The sequence below is a fragment of the Arachis stenosperma genome, chromosome 3, assembly GCF_014773155.1.
Source record: "Arachis stenosperma cultivar V10309 chromosome 3, arast.V10309.gnm1.PFL2, whole genome shotgun sequence".
NCBI classification, from domain to species: Eukaryota; Viridiplantae; Streptophyta; class Magnoliopsida; order Fabales; family Fabaceae; genus Arachis; species Arachis stenosperma.
Genome location: NC_080379.1, coordinates 880341 through 906424, shown reverse-complemented (window position 1 = coordinate 906424; position 26084 = coordinate 880341). Strand labels below are relative to the sequence as shown.

Here is a 26084-nt window from a genome sequence, read left to right as displayed (position 1 = left end):
CCATCATCATCATCATCATCATTATTTTCATTTTCTTTTTCGTCTTCCCCTTCTACACTATCATCATAAAAAGCCATCATAATGCGATTTCACGTTCTTAAATTTTAAGATTTTCTGAATTTCGCAAACGTAAACTTACTCTCACCTGGGCTAGGTTCACCAAACAAAAGCAGTTTTTATAACTAAACACAAAGAACACAAAACACAGAACACGACCTTACTTGAACAGGATCTATTCTATAGGCTCGTACATCTGTATCCTTGAGTTCTAAGAAGACTTTGGTTGAACTATGACCGTGAGGCCAGAGCGTGATTAATTGTTCCAAAACGCATGCCATCTGAACGGTGGAGGATCGTTCACGCTACAACCTTGTGGTCGAGATGGTCTCACGGTGTTCTGACAGACTCAAGTATTTTTTCCCTGGCCATTTAATTAGTTATTTTCTCTAAATATTTAGTGTGTGTTTGGATTACAGTTTGCAAACGGGAGTTTGAATAAAATTAATTTTGCAAACTTGATTTTGATGAAAAGTAAGTTTGTATTAAGTGATTTATGTTTGGCAATATTTATATCAAAATGAATTATAGTAAAATAAATGTTGTTGGATTACACTATTCAAAAGCACTTTTAGATACAAAATTATTAAAATAGACATCAATTTAAATAATTTTTGTATATTATTTTAATTTAGATATTTGAATAGATGTTATTAATTAATTCTATAATAAAATTAATATTTATACACTAAGATAAAAATAATATATAAAAATTGACAAAATATACTTTTAATTAAAACTAACAAAATATAAATTTTAGAGAGTACTAAAAATAATAAAAAAATTAAATATTTATTTTGGTAGTAATTGAAATAAATCAAAAAAAATTTATGATATTTTTTATACAGTATATTTTTAGTACTCTTAGTACTCTTTTTTAGTATGTTATAATTTTTATTATTATTATTTACAATTAATTTTTTGTTTAATTTACTTTCTTAATAGGATCAATATATTATATTAAAAAAATAAAAATAATACAAAAAAATTATAATTATAAAAGTGTATAATATCAAATAAATAATTAATAAAAAAATAGTAAATAATAGAAAAAAATAGTTCATATAAACAAAAATAATATAAATAATACAATAGTATGCATAAAGGATAAAATTGGTAAAAAATAAATAAAGATTGAGTATTGATGGCTAAAAGCCCGTTGGTGAAACGTAGAAGCTTAAAATTGTTGCTTCTTGAAAACGTGGTTTTGAATGCAAAATCACTTCTACGTTCATGAATAAAAAATTTGCCAAACCAAAAATTACAGCTTTCAAGATGTCTAAACGTACTTCTTCTCTTTGAACGTGGTTGCCAAACACACCCTTATTTCCTGGTTCATCAAAATATGGAATACCCAATGAGTTGATTTTTTCTTTCAATTTCTGAGAGAAATGGGACTGGGGTAAATTGAATTTCTACACAATGATAAAAATATAACTTTATTTTTTAATGTTTATAAAAATTATATATTTATCTCTCTTATAAAAATATTTAATTACAAAATTACCCTACTTTAGTTAACATATTAACTCTTATTGAGTTAAATTAACTCAAACTAAAACTAAGCATCCAATTAAAGTATGTCACGTCACGAGGGATAATTTACATGTTGAAATAGAGGGGGTTGAGTAGAACTCACCTATATATATACTTGAATTGGTTTATATATTAACACATTTTGCACGTTAGTACATGGTGTATGTAGGTTTTTTTTAATCAAATTATTATTATTATTTTGACATACATCAGATCTTATAGGTTTCTGATCATGTGGGATGCTTGAAATGCTAGTGGCTTGAATGAAGAAGGAAAGTTAGGCAAAATTTGGCATGCTTAATAATTAAGATTATTTTATTCACTTTTATTTCTCATAACAAGCAATAAGGAAAAGAAAAAAAAATTGGGTACTGCTAGGGACCATATTATCCAGGATAACTTAAACTGATTTTGGAGTTCACCAAAAATCGAACTCTTGACATTTTGGATTTAGAACTTTAATACTATGTCATGAACCCACTCATCCCAAAAACGTAACCTGACAGGACAATGTAACACTAATGATTATATCTCTAATACTTTCTAAACTTCCATTGTACACATTGTACGCTTAGGTCATTGGCTCCCTATACTTTCTCAAAAAAATTCATTAGCGACTAAAAATGATAATTATTGAGGATATGAACAATGGCGCTAGATTGGTGAATTCATTGTATTTGGTACTGATTTGTAACTAATGATAATAACTATATATACTTAAACAAGTACTAACTATAAAAATGATGAGAAGAAAATAAGTATGAAATAATTTGAATGAATGAAAGGTAGCAAAGTTGGTGGTATATATATGACAATTATTGCAAAAACATTACATGCTGTAAAAATCCTATATATAGCTGGAAAACTTCCTGTTTGGTTCAGCTATTGGCTGGATTGTGTGGGAGCAACGATTGTGACATTTGATTCTGACATCAACCATTCACAACTATATATCATGCCCTTCCTAACTACTACTACTAATAATAATTATTATTATCAACATTGTTTGATTTATTCTCTTGCATGGGCAATTAATTAATTAAGTTTTTAACCTATTTTATTTTGTACCATGATTTTGTCAACATGAAAAGTAGAATCTCATCTGATTATCAAAACTAAAAAGAATAAGAGTTAAGATTAGCATAGACTAGCTAAAGAGACTACTCCAACATATAAATTATATTGGTGAAGGCAGTAAATACCTTAAAAATTTTAACTATTAATAGTTTTAGATTTGAACGATTTAAATTTATTGAGTGGTTAATTTATTCTTTTTTACTTAAATAAGTGTCGATAATTTGAATTTAACTTTATGTATGTAATAATTTATTGGCTAATAACAAATTTTTAATTGGAATTCATATTTACATACTATTAAGATCGGAGAAAGCGTATATTTTAAATGAAATTCAGATTGACGTGTATGTTATCAAGATCGAAAGAGACATATATTATCGAATTTATTTATTGTTCAATTTTTTAATAATAGAATTCAGATATCAAGATTATATATAATCGAGATAAAAAACTAAAAAAATGAAGAAAAAATAAAGATAATGATGTAAAATTGGAAAGTTTTGTTAATAGATTTTTGATGATGTATATATTATGTCTATAGCTTAATTAACTTGACCTTATATAAGTATTTATTAATTCATTTTTTAGAATTTATTATTATAGAAATTCTAAACATTTATGTGTACTGTATATATGAAGATGAAGATATTATATTGAGCACAAAAGTTAACTGATTTTGCTAATCGACAATATTTTTTAAATTAATTTTAGTATACAAAAAGAGAAATTACTTTTTTGAATAATACTATACTCTTCAAATCAAGAGTATATAGATAGAAGATTATACCATAAAGGATAAGAATCAGGGACGGACACAAGAAGAGCGAATGGAAGCCTCGATTCCCCAGTTTTTAAAAAAAAATTAATAGTAATAAGTTATTATGTATAATTTAATTTAAAAAAAAATTATTTAGTATTTAGTTTAATATAAATAAAAGTTGAGTCTAATTTAAATATTAATGACTTCTAATATCTAAAAAGTAAGTAACAATATTAAAAAAATTTGAAAAAGATATTATTATTAATATTTTTTAATTAAATAAAATTTTTTAAATCTCATAAAGTGAATTCCTTTTCTTCTTGTGATTGCTTTTTTTTATTTATTTGATATTAATTTTTTCTGTTTTAACTGTTGCATCTAAGAGATCTTTTTCAACTATGAATATTGTGAAAAATAACTCAGAAACAAAATAAAAAATGAATTTTACTAATTGTCTTTTAATTATATTGAAAAGAAAATTACTGAAAAGTTTAACACAAATTCTATTATCGATGAATTTTATGATACGAAAAATCAACCACTTCGTTAGTAAAAAGTATACACATATTTTTTGTACTTTAAAATATATTTTCTATCAGTATATTTTTGTAATACATCTTATATTATATAATTTTTTACACAATTTTTAATTTATATGTGTTATTGGCCCCATGTGGTAACATTTCTGGATCCGTCCCTGAATATCATATTATAAATTATATAACTTCTAACCACCGTCTTAATTTTTATAATAGCAATTTTTTATTAGGGTAAAGTATATTTTTTATCTTTTGAAGTTTGTCAAAAATTTTAAAAATACCCCTAAGTTTTATTTTGTTTCAACTTTGTCCAAAAATTTTTTGATTTGTATCAAATATACCTCGCTAACGACTAATTTTTCAAAAACTTTAATACCGATTCAACAACAATTTCATAAGAACAACCCTTCAACACAAGCAAATCAAGTATAATTTTCATATATTATTGTTAGATTGATCTTAAATTTTTTTAAAAATTTAGCCGTTGAGAGTATATTTCATGCAAATCGAAAATTTTTAGGACAAGATTGAAACAAAATAAAATTTAGAGATATTTTTAAAATTTTTGCCAAACTTTAGAGACAAAGCATATATTTACATTTTTTATTATTATAACAAAATTTATTAGGCAATACCAATAATAATAACAAGAATTATGTATGCAAAAACCTATTATTATGATTATTATTTGAAGAAGAGAAGAAGAAAAGGTATGGGGAAGTAAATGAAGGAGAAAAGAAGGAAAATAATGGGGTGACAGATTCCATCTTCTCATCTTACTTACTCACTCAGTCCTACCTGTCGACCTGAAAAGAGCACCATGGACCAGTCCGTACAATCTGACCTGGCTTACACTCTCACACTATTTACTTCCATTATATTATTTATTTTTAAATCATATCATAAATAAAAGAAGAAATCTTCACATTTCTTTTCTCATTATAGCTTTACGGTTTGCCCTTTGGATCATAAGTAAGTGAATTATGTATGTTTTGATCAACTTAATTGTTTATACCCTGGCCCAATGCTAGCGTTTAGATCCAAACGAAAGATCCAATCTACAAGGATGAGCCTCACATTACGCCGACTTTCTCCTAAAAAGTTGGTTCTTGTCACGATTTGTTTTAAGGAAGTCAGAAACGAGGATTAGCTGGCAGATAATACTAAAATAACTGCTCCTAAAATCTCTCAAACCATGCTATATTTCAACTTTTCTAAGATAAATGGACAGTTATCCACCTTAAAAGGTGGAACTACTTCAACGGTGGTTATTGGTTCTTGTCACGATTTGCTTTAAGGAAGTCAGAAACGAGGATTAGCTGGCAGATAATACTAAAATAACTGCTCCTAAAATCTCTCAAACCACTTTCAGGAGCTATATCTCAACTTTCCTAAGATAAAGGGACGGTTATCCACCTTAAAAGGTGGAACTATTTCAACGGTGGTTATTGGTTCACCACAATAAATACACTGACACCCCTCAAGTATCTCTAAGTCCCAATACTCTCTAGACCTGCTCACACCCTTGCTGACTTAGGCATCAGAGTGTCTTTGCAGGTACCACCCCCATTTCACTCACACTCACAAGTCGGACGGAAGCCCCAAAGGTGTGAACCCATTCAAAGGCTTCCCTCCTCAAACGATTGGGCCAACCTAACGAATCCAACTCATTAATCTCCGGTTACCCATCATAACATTAATATTTATAAATTTAATTTAAATTAATTTTGATTTATAATAAGATAATTTATATTGTGCTATGTATTTATTCATAATTAATTTCAATTTTTTAAAAATAATCTCAAATTAATAATTTAGATAAGATTCATCATAACTCACATGTAAATAATTTTTTAATTCAATTAGAAAGTCAACGTATTTCAAACTAATATTAGTGAAATTTTTAAAATGATATTTTATCTTAAATTTTAAAATTCAAATCGTAAACCTTCCATTTTAAATCTTCAAAAATTTTTTTATAATAATAAAAACTTAATATTTTTTTATAGACAACGGGACAAACATTAAAAAAAAAAACTAAACAAAAACTACTATAAAAAGAACATTTTCAATAGAGTCAGAAATTACACATAAAACAATACAAAAAAAAACATTATTCTAATTACAGATCGATGGGAGTGGATAAATTATATATGTATAGTTATATATGCTACCAAAATGTAAATTATATATGTATAATAATGTGTAATGATTCATTCAATGTATAAAACAAAAAATGAAATACATAAATAATAGAGGCAAGCAATATGTATAATTAATAGGAAGAAAAAGCAAAGATTGATGGGAGTGGATGGTGGTCCCTGGTCCCTAATAAAAAAAATTAATAATAATATTGGAGGCTTTTAGAATGGTATGATGATTACATAGTAAGAGGTTGTGGGAACGAGCAAGGTTGAATATTGCATGATAATAATGATAGAGACACACACCCACCCTAACTCATTGCATTGTTGCATTCTATTCAGTCAAGTAAGTACTATTGGGCCTGCCCCAGTTTCCCTTCCTCCACTATTCTTACTTCAATTCTCTCAACTCTACTTCTACCAATTCAAATCCATCCTTATATATTCTAACGAGTTATAACTCAAATAATATATTTTTTTTATCTAAAAATTTTGAATTCGAATTTCACCAATTATAATCATTCAAAAAAAATCTCCTAATGATTGCTTTTACAATAAAATTTATAATTCAAATTTAAAATTTAAAATTTAGAATAAAAAATTCAATTCAAAGAATTAACTAATATTAAATAGAAGGTTAATCAATCAATCTCCATCCAATCTCTTACTATTTATGTATATATTAGCTAGGTTATCATAATGTGGTTGAATGCTAAATTTATGGAGTCTATTGGCGACATTTTGCTTATGAGTATCTATCATCATTGTCCCTTAATTCATTTACTACTGTTGTGATATTTCTAAGTAACAGTTATTTCCTAAAAATAAGGAAGACTACTCTAATCAAACATTTCTTATCCCTTAGTTTTATAATTGCATCTGAACGAGATTTTATGTGTAGAGTAGCTAGTTAGGTACGTGGGTCTATTGTATATTATTAGTGCAGACTATACCGTCATTCATGTCATGGATTTCATGGTCATATGGTTGGTGATTTAACTTAGCATCAAACTCTATGTCAAATCAAAGATTATTTGGTCGGGTAATCAAATGTATATTGTTTTGGGTTTATTTATCATTGTGCCCTAATAAGAACATATCTTAAAGATTATAAAATAAAAAAAATTTATTAAAAATATAAAAAAATTTCAATTTTTAATGTATTTATTTTCTGATCATTAAATGAAAATATTTAAAATTTTTTATTAATAAGGACATATGTTAGCTAAATTCTTTTTTTTTTTTATGATATCTCCAATTTGACAAGTTAAAGATTAATCTGCTATCTGTCAATTCAAATCATCGACATTTACTTAAGCGGACGAGTGAACTGGCCATTTGATCCACCGAAATTGGTTAATACAAATGTATATAAATAACTAAGAAAGTAAACATTATTCACTTTGAACAAAGATAAACATGATACTTATGTTTTGTTTTATGCAAATTATAACTGCAATGTATGTGCATATGCATATACAATTATTTGGAAAAAAGAATCATGAAAATAATAATCCCCCCTCCCCGCTAAGGCTAAGAGTCTACGACTAGTTTTAGGCTTTTTTTGGGTCATAAATTTTCTTCTTATAGTATTTTTATTCAAACGGGCCTAAGCCCATAAAGAGAAAATGCATATCGCTATTTTGTTTAGAACCCTTGAGAATATAAAAAAAAAAAAGATAACCTTGAGAATCTTGACCAAAAGAAGAACCATTGCAACTTATGAAGCAAGGCCACAAGAAAATAGTTTATGTATGACTTAAGGATGTCTCACACTTAATTAAAAAAACAAATATACATATTTAAAAAACTACATAAAATATTTTTAATAAAGTATCATTAAAAATGTATGTAATTATTTTATTTTATACCAATAAGTAAATATATTATCGTGATATGTAAAATAGCTTTTTTTACTCATGAATCATGATCCCTGTTATTAGCATATATACTAATTCTTATTTGTATTTAATTTATTCTATATCTGATAATATAAGTCTTAACGAGAAAGAGTACATGTATGTACATCTTCCAACAACATTATTGTTGTCCATTATGTTTCAAAGACTAATAAATAATAATATTGATCGATACAAGTTCGTATTAAAATATATATCAATGCTCTTATATATGATGACGAAATGAACAAGCTAAGCAGCATGCTGACCTTGTAAAAAGAGGTTAATTTTAATACACTCTTATTATAAGCAGCATGCTGACCTTGTAAAAAGAGGTTAATTTTAATACACTCTTATTATAAATAATGACAAATCTATATTATTAATTAATTATATATTTATAAATTTTTTTGAATTAATGATAAGAAAACAATGTTTCTATTAATTTATAAATTTATCAATATGGAATAATTAGCTAGATAATCGAATCTTGATTTAAATGTAATTAATTTATATCATTAAATATTTTAGTTGGTATGATATTCAATCAAAATTCATCCAATCTTTTTATTGGTATACTACTGAGGGTATACAAAAAATAAATTATTTGTATATTTTGTGAGTATAAATATCAATATATTATATAGTTGTACTATTACAGCAAAACTCATTAGTTTTATTAACTATGACAAGTGGTACGGAAGATTACGTTTAACAATAATTCAGCAACTCTAGGAGCTCATGAAAGGGTATAGTTTAGGTGCTCATCAGATGTTGATATTACTTTGATTAATACTAATTTTTCATTTTAAAAAAATTTAAGAAGTCAGCAACTTTATTAAAATTTGGTCTAATATGTAACCAACAAAAGAAAAGTGAATAATCCCACACCATTAGATGAAATCTCACACCATTAAAAACATTATTAATAGTTACTTAATAGTTATAAATCACAAAAGTTATTGACCTAACACTCTCCTTTTTCTTTAAACTACACACTAAAGTCCATGATTTATTAGTCGTTATAAAGTTATTTTTCTCAAAAATATAAACCAAAATTATTTTTTTAATTTAAACTAATACAAAATTTTCTGACATCATATATCATATTTTTTTTAATTTAAATTAATAAAAAATCATATCAATAATTATATACTTGTATCTCTAACATGAGGTTCATCATTTGTTTTTGAGTTTTGATTATTGATTTGTTTCAGATAGTTTGCTTTTTTTTTTTTTTCCTTTGGATAAGGATATAAGCTAAGTAGTACTTGTACGGCACAAATAAGCGAAATGATTTATCATCTTAACAGATTTTCTTAAATATAACTTTAACTACTAAATAGATAAATATAATTAATTATGTTTAAAAATATTGAAATATTACAAGTTATGAGTTTGAAGATAACATTGAAAGTGTAGTTTATTCATACGTTTATCCAAGTGTGACAATATTTAATTTTATCACTAATAAATTATATCTCAAATGATATAATCTCTCATATTCATCTAAGAGGTCGGAATTCGAGTCTTTTTATTTTTTATTAACAAAAACATTTGACTTTATCACTTGTTCAAATTATTGAAAGTTGAGTTTTTTTATATATATATTTGATTCACTTATATTATTGTTGGCAACTTGATGATTAGATGTTGCCATTACTTATTAAATTAATTATTACTATAGAAAAAGTTTAGGCATCAATATTTTTATTGAAATTTGGCAAGTATTTAATCGTCAAAAGAAAAATGAGTAATTCTACATCATTAGATGTCATTTTATATATCATTAAAATTATTGATGATGGCTAATTGATGGCTATACATCATAAATTCTCTTGGCCCCTAACACTCCTCTTATTATAAAATAGAGTGAAAATTCAGTTAGTTGACTTTATGTAAAGTTGATAATTAAGAATTATTAGATAAAAATTTAGTCAAATCAGTCAAATTATCTAACAATTTTCAATTATCAATTTCACCTAAAATTGAGTGTACTTGACTTTCCAACGTAAAATACATGTTACCTGTGTGTTTTTTCTGAATACTCCCACTTGCATGCGAAGTTGAGGTACTAGTTGTTAAAAGAAAAAGAATGATGTGTTTAATTACCTTAATAAGTAGTTAAGTATATGTACGTGTACCGTAGAATCTCTATGTATAGATAGCTAATATTACGTCATGTATGTACATGAACCTTTGGGATATACCATGGGACTCTCTGCGGCGAAATGTGATGACGTAATTATATTTTACTACTTTCTCCGATCCTCCATTGTCAACGCTTTCTACAATATAAATACCCTCCACACTCCTTTACACAACTTCATCCATCCATTCTCACTCTCATCATATACATTCATTTACATAATGCCTGAAATTGAAGGATCTCCGGGAAGCTCCATGCATGGAGTTACCGGAAGAGAACAAACCTTCATATCCTCCGTCTCATCCCCAATGGTTCCCACCGACACCACGGCCAACTTCGCCTTGCCGGTGGATTCAGAGCACAAGGCCAAAGTCTTCAAGATCTTCTCCTTAGCCAACCCTCACATGAGAACCTTCCACTTGTCATGGATATCATTCTTTACTTGCTTCGTCTCTACCTTCGCCGCCGCCCCTCTCGTCCCCATAATCCGGGACAACCTAAACCTAACCAAGGTAGACATCGGCAACGCCGGTGTTGCCTCTGTCTCGGGAAGCATATTCTCGAGGCTCACAATGGGTGCAGTTTGCGACCTCTTAGGGCCGCGATACGGCTGCGCATTCCTTATCATGTTAACCGCGCCAACTGTATTCTGCATGTCGTTTGTTAACGACGCTGCAGGATACATAGCGGTGCGGTTCATGATAGGATTTTCGCTTGCAACATTCGTGTCGTGCCAGTATTGGATGAGTACAATGTTTAATAGTAAGATCATAGGGTTTGTGAATGGAACTGCGGCGGGGTGGGGGAACATGGGTGGCGGAGCCACCCAGTTGATAATGCCGTTGGTTTATGAGGTGATTAGGAAAGCTGGGTCAACTCCATTCACTGCATGGAGGATTGCGTTCTTTGTACCCGGTTTCTTGCATGTTATAATGGGGATCATGGTGTTAACCCTAGGACAAGATTTGCCTGATGGTTGGGTCTTTGCCCTTTTGTATGGTTACTCCATGGGAGTTGAACTTACCACTGACAACGTAATTGCCGAATATTTCTATGACAGGTTTGTAGAAGAAGTTTTAGACGTATATTTAATTACGTAATATTCCATAAACAAAAGAAAAAGTTTAAAGAGTTAGCAATTTTCTTAGCATGTAACCATGCAAAAGAAAAGTAAGTAATTTATATTATTGGATGAAATTTTACACTATTAAAAATATTATTGATAACTATTTGATGGCTACAAATCACAAAAGTTGCTGACTCTGACATTGCTCAGTACGAGAAACTAATAATGAATGAAATTGTACTGCAGGTTTAATCTGAAGCTACACACAGCTGGAATGATAGCAGCAACATTTGGAATGGCAAACATCATAGCACGGCCATTTGGTGGATACACATCTGATGTTGCAGCCCGGTTGTTCGGAATGAGGGGCAGGCTTTGGGCCCTATGGATCCTCCAAAGCCTTGGCGGTGTGTTCTGCATATGGCTGGGGCGGGCCAACTCTCTCCCAATAGCCATCGTGGCGATGATTCTCTTCTCCGTGGGAGCACAAGCCGCATGCGGCGCAACCTTCGGCATCGTCCCCTTCATCTCAAGAAGATCCCTTGGAATCATCTCAGGGCTCACCGGTGCAGGTGGCAACTTCGGTTCAGGGTTGACTCAGCTGGTTTTCTTCTCAACGAACCGGTTCTCGACGTCGGCCGGGCTGTCGTTGATGGGTGGCATGATTGTGGCATGCACTTTGCCGGTGACACTGGTTCATTTTCCTCAATGGGGTAGCATGTTTTTCCCTGCTTCAAAAGATGCAGAGAAATGCACTAAAGAATACTATTACACTTCTGAATGGAATGAAGAAGAGAAGCAGAAGGGTTTGCACCAAGGAAGCCTTAAGTTTGCTGAGAATAGCAGATCTGAGAGAGGAAAGCGTGTTGCATCTGCACCAACTCCACCCAACACAACCCCTACCCATGATAATAATAATGTCTAATAATTAACCAATGCAAGTTGAAGAATCTCAGGTTCTTTTTTATTTGATAATTTTCCTCCTCTTATGTGATTCTTGCACATAAAGTTTGGGTGTAAGGGAATCTGTTTTTTAGATTAGGTGCTTTAATGTGTGGTGCAAGCATACGAGATATAATATGTATTAAAAATAAGTTGAAAATTTAGATGCAGTTAACTTAAAGAATGGTTAAATGATTTGATAAATTTGATTAAATTATCGTTTAACAATGTCAATTTTATATGAAGTTAAAATTTCTACCTAAACCCAATTGAAAATTTATTATTATTGTTTTCATTTGAAGTTGATATAAAACAGAAATTTGAATTTTGGTGTACATTAAGAAAAAAAATGACTGCTCTTACTAAGTTATTTTTATGAAGAAAAATAATTTAATATATTTAAATAAACTATCATGTAATAATTTTCTAGTATCATTAGTATTATTTCTCATGCTCATTATTTTTAGTATCGTTGAGATTGAATATTCTGGCGTTGAATAATGTGAGAGCAAGTGGGAACAACATATATAGGGTGACATTACCATCAACAATACGTCAACACAGATCTCAAGACTAATATTGTTACTAGTTTATTATGTTGATGATTCCTCACTTCAATTATTGGAGTTTATAATACAATAAAAACTAACAACTATGTTCAAATAATGCTTACAAGAGTGACTCATCTTCACGCAATCAAGCTTAAGAAAAACAATGGTTAACCACTATACGTGTCGTTTGCTTCAAGCCACATCCTATAATTCATTCAATTCCAAGATTTTGGGACGGAAAAAAAAACAAACGTAAGCGTTTATGTTTTGAGAAAAATGTTGAGAAGCAGAGACAAAAAGGTACCAAGTGTGATGAAAGACAAACACAACAACCACAAACACAAACTGACAAATACAAACTATATATAAATATAAATAAATGGGAATACTCACATGATGGCATCTTTATATGAAGATGACATTGTGAACTCTTAGATAGTTAATCAAATATATTTAGTCAACTTTATCAACTCATCTAATGGTTCACAATTCTATCTTCATGTGAAGATGTCATCATAAGAGTATCCACCATAAATAAATGCGTCACCAAGTTCAACATTAGCTTAATAATTTAACAAATACAACATATTTACACAAGCAATTGCTTCATGTAGAACAATACATCAAGTAAAATGCTAATTAGAAATTAACTAATCAGTTACCAGATTATGGCATCTGAATCTAAATCTTGAAAGTTTAGTAGCTTAATTTGCCAGTTCCATCACAGGTTGAACAGGATCTGCTAGAAGAGCACTTTGTACAATAGCTCCACTTCTTTGGAAGCCTATTATTGCAAGCAACATATATAGTTCAATAACTAAGCTATTAATTAGAGAAATTAAACGAGGTTAGAGGAGGAAAAACAATAGTACCCTGCTGTGAATCGAGTAGCCATGTTCTTAGCTTGTGATCTTGCCTTCTCTGCGCTTTCGTCGGATCGTTTCTTGAGCACGAATCCTTCTCCATTGCACTCTGAACATATACCAGAACCTCCACAATCTTCACAGACTTTCACTTTAATTTCAACCTTTAATAAAGACATTTCATTTTGATTTACACAAATTAACACTAGTCATATGAAAAAGGTAGCAATATAATGCAGCAACCATGCTATATTACGCAAAAAAAATCAGCTACCAAATCAGCTAATCGTATAAAATATTTGTACACGAATATATAATAACTGATTTTTTCTGTAGAGATAGTATTTTTGATAGTGTAGTACACAATGTATACTATTAACAACTAACACACTAATAAGAATATAGTTATCTCTACTAATTAAAATAAGCATAATTATGTTTGGAAAGATTTGGTTACTTACCTGTGTTGAAGAATCAGAAGATTTGGTTCTGTTTACAAGAAGAGTGGCAGCTGCAGCAACAAGGGTTGCAGTAACCGCCACTGAAGCTGCTGTCTCAGGCAATGCAAAGGACACGGTGGATAATCTCCTTCCTTGCAATTGTTGTGATTTTACATCTATTCAATCAAGGAAACAACAAAGCAATAAGACCAAATTCAGGACTATAATTCTATAAAATTCAAGACATAGGTATATCCATGAACCTTGAGGAATTCACAGTATGTGACAGCATTCAATTGAACTATGCAAAAGCAACGGTAGCATCATGAAAGCACATGAATTCCCCGTGACTTAATTTTCAGAATTTTCCATTGAGTTTAACACATAACATACTAATTTTACATATAATAATAATAATTAAAAAAAAAAGAAGTGGAGGAAGAAATTAATATCTTAACTGTTGGATGAGGAGGGAAGTGAAGGAGGGTGGTGCATGACAAGATCCATTGAAGATAACTGTCTTCTTCTCTTGTGTTCTGTTCTGTTCTGTTCTGTCCACCAACTATTACTCTGTTTCTCTCTCTCTCTCTCTGTTGTTCTGCTCCCTTATCCCTTTGCCTCCTTTCCTCCAAGTCTAAGAAGAAAGAGAAAACTGAAAAGGAATAAAACAACAATTTAAAAAAAAAATATTATTCTTATAAAATAAAAAAATATTCTAGTTAATACTATTAATTTATTTTATTAAATCTGATGTAATAAATTAAAATACTGATGTGGTAAGTATACTAAGAATAAAATATTAATGTGTTACTCTTTTTAAAATTTATTATGTTTTTATCTATAAAATATTTTTTTATTATACAATTTCATTAGTTGGTACTTATAAAGTTTTAGAAATATTGTTTTATTAAACACCTTCCCGTACAATATTAGTATCATATAGAATTATAGACTTGAAATAAGACATTTCTATTAAACCTTAACAAAGCAAAAGAGATTGAAATGAACCGACAAATATTTTCTTTGCTGGTGGAACTTAGAACAAAGTGTAAGTCCAAGTGGTGACATGGATCACGTGACCAAAGCAAATCAAGTCTTTAGTCTTTGCCAACTCTTGTGATCCCTTTTAGTTTCATACTCACTAATGCTCCTTGTTAATTTTTCTCAATCAAACTCATCTAATTGTAAAAAATTACCAATTAACATTGTGAATAATAAATGGTAATGTTTTACACACCTTTATGACCTTTCACTCTTAGTAAATTCTTCTGGTAGATTCTAAATTCCTATTCCATTTTAGTTTGGGGTAGTTATTAATGTCACTATTGTTAGAGTGCAGGCTATTCAATTTCAGACCCAACTTAACTAATTATGCTCAGAGTTTCACATTTCACAAACTTGAAACCACACAACACAATCTATAAATAAACACTGGCTTGCAGTTGAATAGTCTAATTCAATATCCTCTTATGTATATCATGACTTTAGTATTAATAAATTGCAACTTTTTAGGTGGAAGATTGTTAATTATTAGGGTAAGTTACATCATATTCAACCACTTCTGAATTAGTATGGATACATTAATGTTATATCTTTTTTTTCAAAATATTAGATAATTTAAAGCTTAAGAAGTTAAAACTACCACTCCGGAAGAAGATTGATGAGACTTGTTTTCCTATTAGGCCACCAAACATTTAAATGAGAGGTAAAGACTATGGTGTTGTTATTCACTATTACACAGGTTTGTTAATTGGATTCAATTCTAATAAATGACAAAACCAGAAACTAAACACACATAAGTCAGCATTATATGAAGGCTTAATGAGTTCCCCAGTTACCTGACACAATCTCAACTATTTTTCATTATGAAGTCAAGTGGTTTATCTCTTCAACTATTAATTGTAAAAACAGTAAAAACAGTTAGAGATATAATCATTCATATGTTTTCTCATTTATGAAATTACAATGTTGTTTTGTAAACAACAAAAAAAGGAAGATACAACTTGGATTTAGGGGCAAGAACAGGAACAAAAAAAATTGACTTGAGTTGTGGAAATAAGATGAAGTAACTCACGAGCATCCTTCCTTATTGCACAGATCAAAAGAGAGAAAACTCATTCACCACCTCTCTCTCACCAACTCACCTCCACCACAACACACAAAGTTATGTATCTTTGTACTATAAAACTTAGCTGTATCTGCATATATATCTGCATCCATCACCCTATTCACGAGCCCATTTAAGACCCTTTTGCTTCAAAAATCCACCTTATAAGCCTCTCACAATCCTCTTCTTTCTTCAAACAACACAAACACAACACTTGAAAATGCCTACTACTACTACTTCTACTACACATGTTTCTTTTCTTGTGGCCCTTTATATCTTCTTCCTTGCACTAAATTTTCTATGCATGAGTATGGCTAATGCCTCAAGGGTGATCATTCCCCGTAGCGCGCCGAGCACGGTTACTAGGCCGATGTTCTTGCCTGAAGAAGAAGCAGAGAGTACTCTTGTGATGCCGGATAAGCGAAATAACAAGAATGTCTTCAATGGGAGACAAGTGAGTAATTGCTTGCCGAAAGGGTTTCGCCATAACTCTGCTCCAAGCAGATTTGTGAACTATGATACACTAAGCTGTTCTGGAATAATGCACTCAAAGAATCCTTAAGCTTGAAGATATGATATTGTTCAATGGAAGAGACTTCAATCACTGCTTTTCTTATATATGGTTTTTCTGAGGTTGGAACATGAGAAAATAGTTGTGTCTTTTTGCTTTGCTTGGCTCATGGATGGTGCCTTTTTCTTCTTTCTTTTCTTTATTATGAGCATTGTGGTTGATATATTATATATTTCAATTTTGAGTGATGTGGATAGGCAAGAACAAGATGATCTTAAGTTTCCTTTTTTCCTGTTATGTGTATAGAATGCTAAGATATGTTGGTCCAATATTGTGAAGAAAGAGTATGATAAATATTTTTTTTAAGCCATTACTATGAGTATGGCATGCATATTGTCCTAGCTTGTGAATAAGAATTTCATGTAACTAAAATTCATACTAACATGAGTTTTAGTATTTAAATAAAATTATCAATCACCAAAATTTTTATATCCATTCAAGTAGGTTGAGGCTACATTGTTTACAATGATGAATTATATAAAATGAATGGCACCCAAAAGTATCCATAAAAAAAAGGTTATAAAATGAATATTAAACCGGTGTTCAAAGATTTAATGTTGAAATAACCTGTCTCATGGAAGTATAAAAAACATAACTTCAGAAGAATTGCAAAGATGTTAGCTCTTTATGCAGAGTAGTTTTTGAATCATAATTGGTAGTTTTGAGTTGGTGATAATAAAATATAATCTCTAACCAATAAGATTTTGTAATCCCTCATGGCGTTGTTTAATTAAGTAGGCATGTATAAAGACTGAATTTCATGGTTAAGTAGCAATCGAAGGCATGATTATCTTTTAACATAATCAGAATTTTTCTAACATAACAAAAGGACCTGTATCTGAATTCTATTAAAACTGGTAACAATGCAGGGTTAATCTATGAGTATGTGAAATGCTAAATATGCAACAGGTTTCAGCAGTTTACAAACGCATCTTTTGACCTAAACATGTGAGACTCAAATACATCATTCTATTATTAGAGAACCTAACTATATAGATCATCTTCATCAGCACCACCAGCAGAAGTTGCAAACGGGTCTGCAGATCCAGTGGTCCTACTTCCAGTCTCTGGAAACCTAAACTCGGTTCCAAACCCTCGGGATTGCTGCAAGGTCTGAGCGAATGCCTGGTATTTGCGGATATCAGCGTCGCTCACACTCCTACGCGCATACTTCATCGACTCTTCGAAATGGCCTGCTTTGATCTCCGCAACTTCATCGTCCACATCCTCATCCATGGCCTCTGGGTTATCCCTCCTCTTCCTCTCTCGCTCCAAGTCCTGAAAGAAACCATAAAAATATATAAGGTCAGGTTTCCAAGTTGCTGTTTGAGTTTTGGTTTTGAAGGGCAAAGAACTAAAGAGTAAAGCTTTACATCAATCCCTTCTCTTTTCTCCCTTACACTCCAAAAATCCAGACTCATAAACGTACCTTTTCTATGTTTTCTCTTATGGCATATTTGCATGCTCGCTGGCATATCTCTGTTATATCAGCACCACTGAAGCCTTGAGTATACTTGGCTAGTGCACTCAAATCGACATCTTTCGAGACAGGTGACTTCCTCATGCATGCCTTGAAGATCTGATAACGAGACTCCTCGTCAGGGAGAGGGATGTAGATCAATTGATCAAGACGGCCTGGCCGAAGAAGTGCTGGATCAATGATGTCTGGCCTGTTAGTAGCCCCAATTATGAACACAGTCTTCTTGGCAGACATTCCATCCATTTCTGTCAGAAGTTGATTCAAAACTCTATCGGCAGCACCACCAGCATCACCGACACTACTTCCTCTCTGCAACAATGACAAAGTGATAAGCATTTGCGAAAATCATGAAGTTACTATCACATCCAATTCTTAGTGACACCATGGGGTCATTGCATTTTCTCCCAAACTTGCGTGAGCAATGGTAAGGCATTAAGCTTAAACCATGGAGTACAATCAGAACTAAGTTCAATATCAAAAGGCATACTAATATAGCAAACTAGGGGTGAGCCAAAAAAGAAAACCTGAGTGGCGATGGAGTCGAGCTCATCAAAGAAGAGAACACACGGAGCTGACTGTCTAGCCTTGTCAAAAATTTCTCGAACATTGGCTTCGCTTTCACCAAACCACATAGTAAGCAATTCTGGGCCTTTCACACTTATAAAGTTAGCTTGACATTCATTAGCAATTGCTTTGGCCAACAAAGTTTTTCCACATCCTGGAGGACCATAGAAGAGGACTCCTTTAGATGGTGACATACCAAATTTCTCGAACTTTTCTGGGTGCTCTACCGGATATTGAACGGTCTGCATCCACAAAGGCAAGATGATTTCAGATTAAGATGATATAGAATTATGGAACAACGCAAAATTACATATACCAAAAATAAAAAATAATAAGTATGACCTCTTGCAGCTCACGCTTGACGTTCTCAAGGCCTCCAATATCATCCCAACTGACATTAGGCACCTCAACAACCTGTGGACAGAGGGAATTAGTTTGGAAAAAACAGAGGGACATACAGAAATCCTAAAACTTGATAATATTCTAAAATTAACAAAAAAAAAACTACTAACAGTTTCACGTAAGGCAGATGGATTGCTTGTTCCTAGGGCAGTCTGGAAATGCTCATTTGTAACTGCCATAGAATTCAACACTTCAGCATCAATAGTCTCGTCTTCCAAGTCGATGACATCCATTTTTTCCCTAATGCACTGCAGAGCAGCTTCAGTGCAAAGAGCAGCAAGGTCGGCACCAACATACCCATGAGTATCTTTTGAAATTCTCTCCAGATCAACCTACAGTAAAAGAATCAGAATAGTTGAACCACAAAATATTTAAGGATGTCAATGAATAAACTGGAAAAAAGATAGAAGTGAATATACAAACACTTAACAGATTGCAAAATTTGGATCCATACAAAAATGTAACCACATGGAAAACAACTTTAAACACCAATATAAGTTACAAATGCTCTCTATTTACCTCATCAGAAAGCTTCATGTTCTTGGTATGTATGCGAAGGACTTCAAGTCGACCGACTTCATCAGGAACACCAATGTCAATTTCTCTATCAAATCTACCAAACCTTCTTAATGCTGGGTCAATGCTATTTGGACGATTTGTTGCACCAATAACAATAACATGTGCACGAGACTTCAAACCGTCCATAAGAGTCAATAATTGTGAAACAATCCTCCTTTCAACTTCACCATTTGTCTTCTCCCGCTTGGGTGCAATCGAATCAATCTCATCAATAAATATGATGGACGGAGCATTCTTTTCTGCTTCTTCAAATGCTTTCCTGAGATTGCTTTCACTCTCTCCGGCCAATTTGGACATAATCTCTGGACCATTAATACAAAAGAAGAAAGCTCCGGTTTCATTAGCAACAGCTCTTGCAATTAGTGTCTTTCCAGAGCCGGGGGGTCCATAGAGCAAAATTCCCTTGGGTGGCTTCACACCAATCGACTTAAAAAGCTGAGGATGTCTCAGTGGAAGCTCTACAAGCTCACGGATCTGTGCCATTTGCTTCCTAACACCACCCACATCATCGTATCCAACTTCATCCAGCCTTTCTTCATCCTCCCGTTTCACGGGTTCACCTTCACAGAAGATTTCAGTGTCTGGAGCAACCACACAATACTCCCCAGGATCAGTTTCAATGACCTTGAACTCTACACTTCTCATCCCTCCTCGGACAAGGAATAGATCTCCTTTTCTGACAGGACGATAAGCCTCCAAGAAATAAGCTTCAAGTTATAAAACAAATAATTAACATGTTAGTATACATTTCCATCATAGGCTTACACAAAACTAAAATAAAAATATTCCCCAGATATGTAAAATTCCAGCTTGAAATGCGTAGAATCAGGTGGAAAGGCGATTCTACAAATAGATCAATGTGGTAAAATATCACAATATACAGAAGGTAGTCAACAGAAATATGCATTCATAAAATAGACAGCATAAGGTCCAGGCAGCTACAGAAAACGGAGTTCCAACAAAAAGAAAGATAACAAGTCAACTCAGTATAATCACGACAGAAGAAAAAAGAAAAACTTCATAATATCGTTATGAATATCATCAACTCATGAAGCAAGGATCCAATTTTAAAGTTCAGTAATAAAGCACTTCAAAAAAATAAAACCATATTCAAAAGGTAATCTATCCTATGGAGGAAAGTCCCAGAACAAATCAGAATTTACTACTGAAGCAGTCATAAGTCATAATAACTGAAACTATGCTATTCTCTGCAACATAAGAGCAAAGCAGGCTAGAAACTCACGTTTCAAGTAAGCATCAAACAGATTTCCAGTGACACCTTCGATAGTATCATCGATAGGCAGAATGTGGACTCGTTTCCCATACTTAACATCAGGGCACTGATGCACAGACACAACATCACCGAGACGAACCCTCAAATTGGACCTCACAACCTTGTTCATCCTGATTTTGGGCTCCTCGCAATTGTCATCAGCAAGTGCAATGCAAATAGTGTCCTTCCTTTTCTTTCCCTGCACCACAAATCAAACATCACAAACCACACAAACCCCTGGAAGACATCACATAATAACACAGCACAATGACCAAATAACCCAGCACAGAACACCAAAATGCTCACCAAACACGTCCAACAATAAAAGTTTCAAACTTCAATTCAATTCAAAATAACAAGTTTCAACATAATACACAAGCAGAGAACTTGAAAATTGATTAAAGACAAACACACGGAGAGGATTAGAATAGGTCATAAACCAAGTCCAAAGACACTGCCAAGTTTTCCTTTCTCCTTTTGATCCCAAAAACATTAGTATGTTTTAGCTAAACCCTTAAAACAGACAACACAATTTCTTCACAAAATAAACGAAACCCATGTTTGGGAACTAGATTGCAAACCACCGAAAAGGTTCAAAGAAGTGACCTTGATGAGAATAGTGTCGCCGCGGAAAAGTTGGAGCTTTTCCATTGTCTGTGGGTGCATGGCCACGACGGAATTATCGTCGTTGACGGCTTCATCGACAACCAATCTGTTCGGCGACTTCTTGCGTTCGAGAATCGCGGTGGAGAAGTCCTTCTTCCCCGATTTCCTAAGAAAAGAAAAGAAAAAAAGATTTTTATTTGAATTTTTTGGGGCAAACTTAACCTGGAAACGAAAACATTAATAAGAGAAAAAGAAGTATTTTTGGGGCGAAGATATCTGAGAGAACAAGTTGACTCACGAGTCGGATGATTCGCCCTGGTGAGACATTGGCAATTTGGTGGAATCGGAAGATCAGAAAAGTGCAGAGAAAAGAGATGAGAGTTGAGAGTTGCAGAAGAACAAACAGCAGAAGCAAAAACTGATTTTTATTTATTTTCCGATTTTTATTACTATTTATTTTCGGCTGGTTTGTTCAGCAAGAAAAATAATTGGGACAAACTTATAACTTTTGGACTGTTTTATGCGGATTAGTGGATTACGGGACAAGTTAATATATAGTGGGTAAAGGATTCTAATCTTATCTTTTCTTTTTTTTATGCAAATTAAATTTGATTTAAACAATTCTATTTCAAAAGTCAAATTATTTTTTTTTAAATTGAGACTTGTTATATATATAATTTTTTTTGACATATAAATTTATATAAGTTAGTCTAAATTCAACAAAAATAACTTTCAATTTAAAGAGTGCGTTAAAATGAGAAACAATTTTTTTCTCTTCTTTTTTCTTCTCTTTCTTCGTTGCCTCCTTTTTCTTCGCATTCATTCTTCTTCTCCACATGATTCATCATCATTGTGGTTCTTGTTATTGTTGTTATTGTTGCTACATTTTTTTTCCTATTCTTCTTTTTATTGATTTTTCAACATTATACATTTTTTTCTTCTTTGTTTGATTTTTTCTCCTAAGAAGAATTATAAGAAAACGAAATAAGAAGATGCGAAAGAATAAGCAATAAAAGATGAGAAGGAAGAAGAGGAAGAGTTTTAAATTATGCATAACTTATCAGAATAAAAATACACTCAAATATCTTTGTGTTACACCAAAATTTGATGCATTTTTTCTTCTTCTTTTTTCCCTTATTTCTTTCTTTCTTTTAGTTAAATGAATGTAAGTTTATCATCTTCCAAGTAATTTTGCAGTATTATATGTTTCTTCTTCTTCTTTGTTTGATTTTTTTGTTTTTATTCTTGTTAAGAGAGTAAAACAAGAAGAAGTTTGAAAATGTAAAACAAAAAGAAAAATATGAATAAGAAAAAAAAGAAGCAGTAAAAGATGAGGAAGAAGAAAATGAAGAGTTTTGAATTTTGCAAAAATTATCAAACTAAAAATACACTCAAATATTTTCGTGTTACACCCAAATATCTTCGTGTTACACCCAAATTTGTTGCAAATACGGAAAAATATTTTTCTCTAATGCTGCATTATTTTCTTCTTCTTCTTTTTTCCCTATAGCTTTCTTTCTTTTAGTTAAATGAATGTAAGTTTATCATCTTCCAAATAATTTTGCAGCATAATGTGTTTTTTTTTCTTCTTTGTTTATTTTTTTTTATTTTTATTCTTGTTAAGAGAGTAAAAAAAAGAAATTTGAAAAGATAAAACAAAAAGAAAAAGATGAATAAGAGAAAATGAAGAAGAAGATGGTGATGATGATAAAAAAAAATAAGCGAAGATGAGGACGAGGAAGAGGAAGAGTTTTGAATTATGCATAATCAGAACAAAAATACATCCAAAATTCTTAAAGATTCACTCAAATATCTTCGTATTACACCCAAATTTGCTAAAAATACAGAAAAATATTTCCTCTAATGCTACAATGTTTTTTTTAATTGAACTATACCTCAGTCACTTGATTGGATTCAAAATAATAAAAGGATGAGAAGAAATTTCAATGAAAAAGAAGGAGGAAGAGGTGGTGTTGATAATGACGATAACAAAAAAAAAGAAAAAAATGAAACGAAAAGTTAATAACGTGCAATAACGGCACGAAAACGCATGAATATAAATGATTTGTAAAGACTTGTATGAAAAAAACGCTTATATGTGAAGAATAATTATTCTAAACTTGAGTTAATAAGCATATATTAAAAACACATGTGTAGTCAATTTTATGTAAAGTTGATAATTGTAAGATGATAATTTAATAAAAATCAATTAAATTATTTAATCATTTTTAATTATTAACTTCACATAAAATTAACTACACTTGAATATTCACCTACTTATAGTGAATATATCAAAATTTTGTTGACTAAAATGAATTAATACTCAAAATGGCCACTAAAATTTGACTCTCGATTCAATTTAATCTCCCCATTTCTAATTGACCTAAATTGTAGTTTAAAAGTTTAATATGTGACTCAAGTTAGCCCCTCCGGATTTAACTGTGGCACTTCCTCTCAAATTGAAGGCAATCCATCTTAATACAGAAACCAATTAAAGGAATAAAGGTGTAGTTGTTGAAAAAAATGATTGTGCAAAAAATAAAAGAAAAAAGCAAGAGGTTGATGAGGAATGTGACTATTAGAATAAGCTTGGATCACGGTGTTGGTACAGAAAAGTGTCTCAGGTATTGTTGAAGTGATCAAAAATCAAAAGAGTATAAAACGACATTGCATAGGTGTGCGAGACTCAAAAGGGTGCGTGTAATGTGGGGCTTGCGGAGAAGAGCGGTGATTATGAGGAGTGCCTCGATTTAGAGGAGATGGCAAGTGGTGTGGTACACGCTCTGTGAGATCGTGTTGAAGGGGGAGAGAGTGGTTATAATTGTGTTGGTGGCAAAATATGATAAAATGGAGAACGATGAAGACGAAAATGAAAAAGAAGATGAAGATAAAAAAGAGCGGTAGTTGAGTGGGGAAAAAGGGTGCTTCAGAGAAGAAGTTGAAGTTGTCGAGATGAAACTCTAGCCATTTATTTAGAGGTTGACATGGACAGTTTGATCTTTTAACCGTTCAACTTTTACTTTCTGTTCAACTAAACATGCAACGTCATTTTTCCAATAACAAAAATAGATGGAAGGGTCCAATTAAGTCATGCCTTAAAAATTTAAAATATAAGAATAAATGACCATTTGTACCCATGAGAGATAAAAACGCTGACATTTGTACCCATGATAGCTCGAAACTAACCTTGTACCCATGAGAGATGCTGTCCATGTGACAAAAGTACCCCGTCTTGGATCTGAGCTTGGTTCGTGTCTTTCCGAACCTACGTGGCACTCCCAAACCCTCCCCCCAATCTGAGCCAACCATTCACCATCAACATCTTCATCTTCTTCACTATTACCATCACCATAACCTCCATAACCTCCATCATCATCATCACCTCAGCACCGCCACAGCCACCTCCCTTCACCACAACCTCCGGCGACAACCCACACCGCCGCGCCCCTTTCTCTTCTTCTTCCCCTCTTCTCACCTCCGCTAAGCCCAGAAATCACAGCGCCATTTTCAGTGTATCCAATGATCATCAAGTGCCAAGAACTCATGTTTCTCTCTGGCATTCGATCAAACACCTTGCGTGCAATATTCATGTTACCACATTTTCCATACATTCCAATCAACCTATTGTTCAATTCAACCTCCCCTCGAAACCTCGATCTTCTCAAGAACTCATGAACCCTTTTTCCATACTCAAGCGACCTCGTACCCTCGCACAAATTCAACATGGCGAGAAAAACACCATAATCAGCAACAGAACCTTGACCCATGAGTTCCAAAGCTTCAGCAAGCTTACCCTCTTCGCACAACTCAATCAAATTAACGTTTAGGATGGTTGCATCAAACAGCGCGTTTTGGCGGTTCTGGTCGACCCTATTATGAGTATTATCAAGTTTGGGTTTTGGTTCTTTGGGAAGATTCTCCTTCCGTGAAGTTTCGATCTTTTGAGCGAAACGACCAGTGGGGGTGGCGTTTTTACAGCGGGGTTGGACCTTGTTGCTGTTGGTGGTGGGGTTCTTGGAATCGGGAATGGCGTAGGAGCATAGAAGAGTGGAAGGGAGAGAGCAATTGGAGGGCTTCAGAGGAGAGAAGTGTGGGAATTTGGAATGGGATGAGATGACGGTGTTTAATTTGCGGGGAACGGGTCCCAGTGACGCCATTGGTGAGTGGAGTTTGAGCTCCATGGAGTTCTGATTTTGGAGGCTGTGTGGAACAATTGCAGAAGAATAATTTTCCATCCCCTGCGTTTCTTCCTGAGTTCTGTTTCTTTCATTGTATTGCTTTTAGTTCATTTTGCTTAATTTGGTTAGTTAGAAATGCATGTTAGTGGATTTAGGTGTGTTTTGATTCATGCTGGTGTTTGAAAATTTTGCTGTTTTGGTGGAGAGGAGGGGCTGGCATTGTGATTTCTGGGCTCAGCGGAGGTGAGAAGAGGGGAAGAAGAATCAAGAAGAGAAAGGGGCGCGGCGGTGTGGGTTGTCGC

At 32.3% G+C, this 26084-nt stretch overlaps 3 protein-coding genes and 1 pseudogene across 4 annotated transcripts; 2 read left to right on the top strand and 2 right to left on the bottom strand.

Moving 5' to 3' along the window:
• The first annotated feature begins 211 nt into the window (after positions 1–211).
• Positions 212–407, top strand: LOC130972401 (small nucleolar RNA U3; annotated as a pseudogene).
• A 9946-nt stretch (positions 408–10353) lies between these two features.
• On the top strand, positions 10354–12382 carry LOC130969035 (high affinity nitrate transporter 2.4-like). The gene is made up of 2 exons (XM_057894592.1): positions 10354–11220; positions 11473–12382. The coding sequence occupies exons 1-2, from the start codon at positions 10382–10384 to the stop codon at positions 12149–12151; spliced, it is 1518 nt and encodes a 505-aa protein (XP_057750575.1). The 5' UTR covers positions 10354–10381; the 3' UTR covers positions 12152–12382.
• A 261-nt stretch (positions 12383–12643) lies between these two features.
• On the bottom strand, positions 12644–14702 carry LOC130969037 (uncharacterized). Of its 2 annotated transcripts, XM_057894594.1 has the most exons (5): positions 14481–14702; positions 14044–14198; positions 13592–13746; positions 13382–13503; positions 12644–12923 (listed from the first exon to the last, which is right to left on the bottom strand). In XM_057894594.1, exons 1-4 carry the CDS (start codon positions 14527–14529, stop codon positions 13416–13418), a joined length of 447 nt encoding a protein of 148 aa, XP_057750577.1. In that variant the 5' UTR covers positions 14530–14702; the 3' UTR covers positions 12644–12923; positions 13382–13415. The 2 variants fall into 2 exon arrangements, with proteins under 2 accessions (XP_057750577.1, XP_057750576.1); XM_057894593.1 differs by lacking the exon at positions 12644–12923 and having other exon boundaries at positions 13066–13503; positions 14481–14701.
• A 2681-nt stretch (positions 14703–17383) lies between these two features.
• LOC130968195 (cell division cycle protein 48 homolog) lies at positions 17384–22103 on the bottom strand. The gene is made up of 9 exons (XM_057893349.1): positions 21903–22103; positions 21605–21770; positions 20969–21197; positions 19666–20432; positions 19257–19478; positions 19087–19158; positions 18705–18986; positions 18130–18489; positions 17384–17978 (listed from the first exon to the last, which is right to left on the bottom strand). Exons 1-9 carry the CDS (start codon positions 21929–21931, stop codon positions 17685–17687), a joined length of 2421 nt encoding a protein of 806 aa, XP_057749332.1. The 5' UTR covers positions 21932–22103; the 3' UTR covers positions 17384–17684.
• Positions 22104–26084: the final 3981 nt, after the last annotated feature.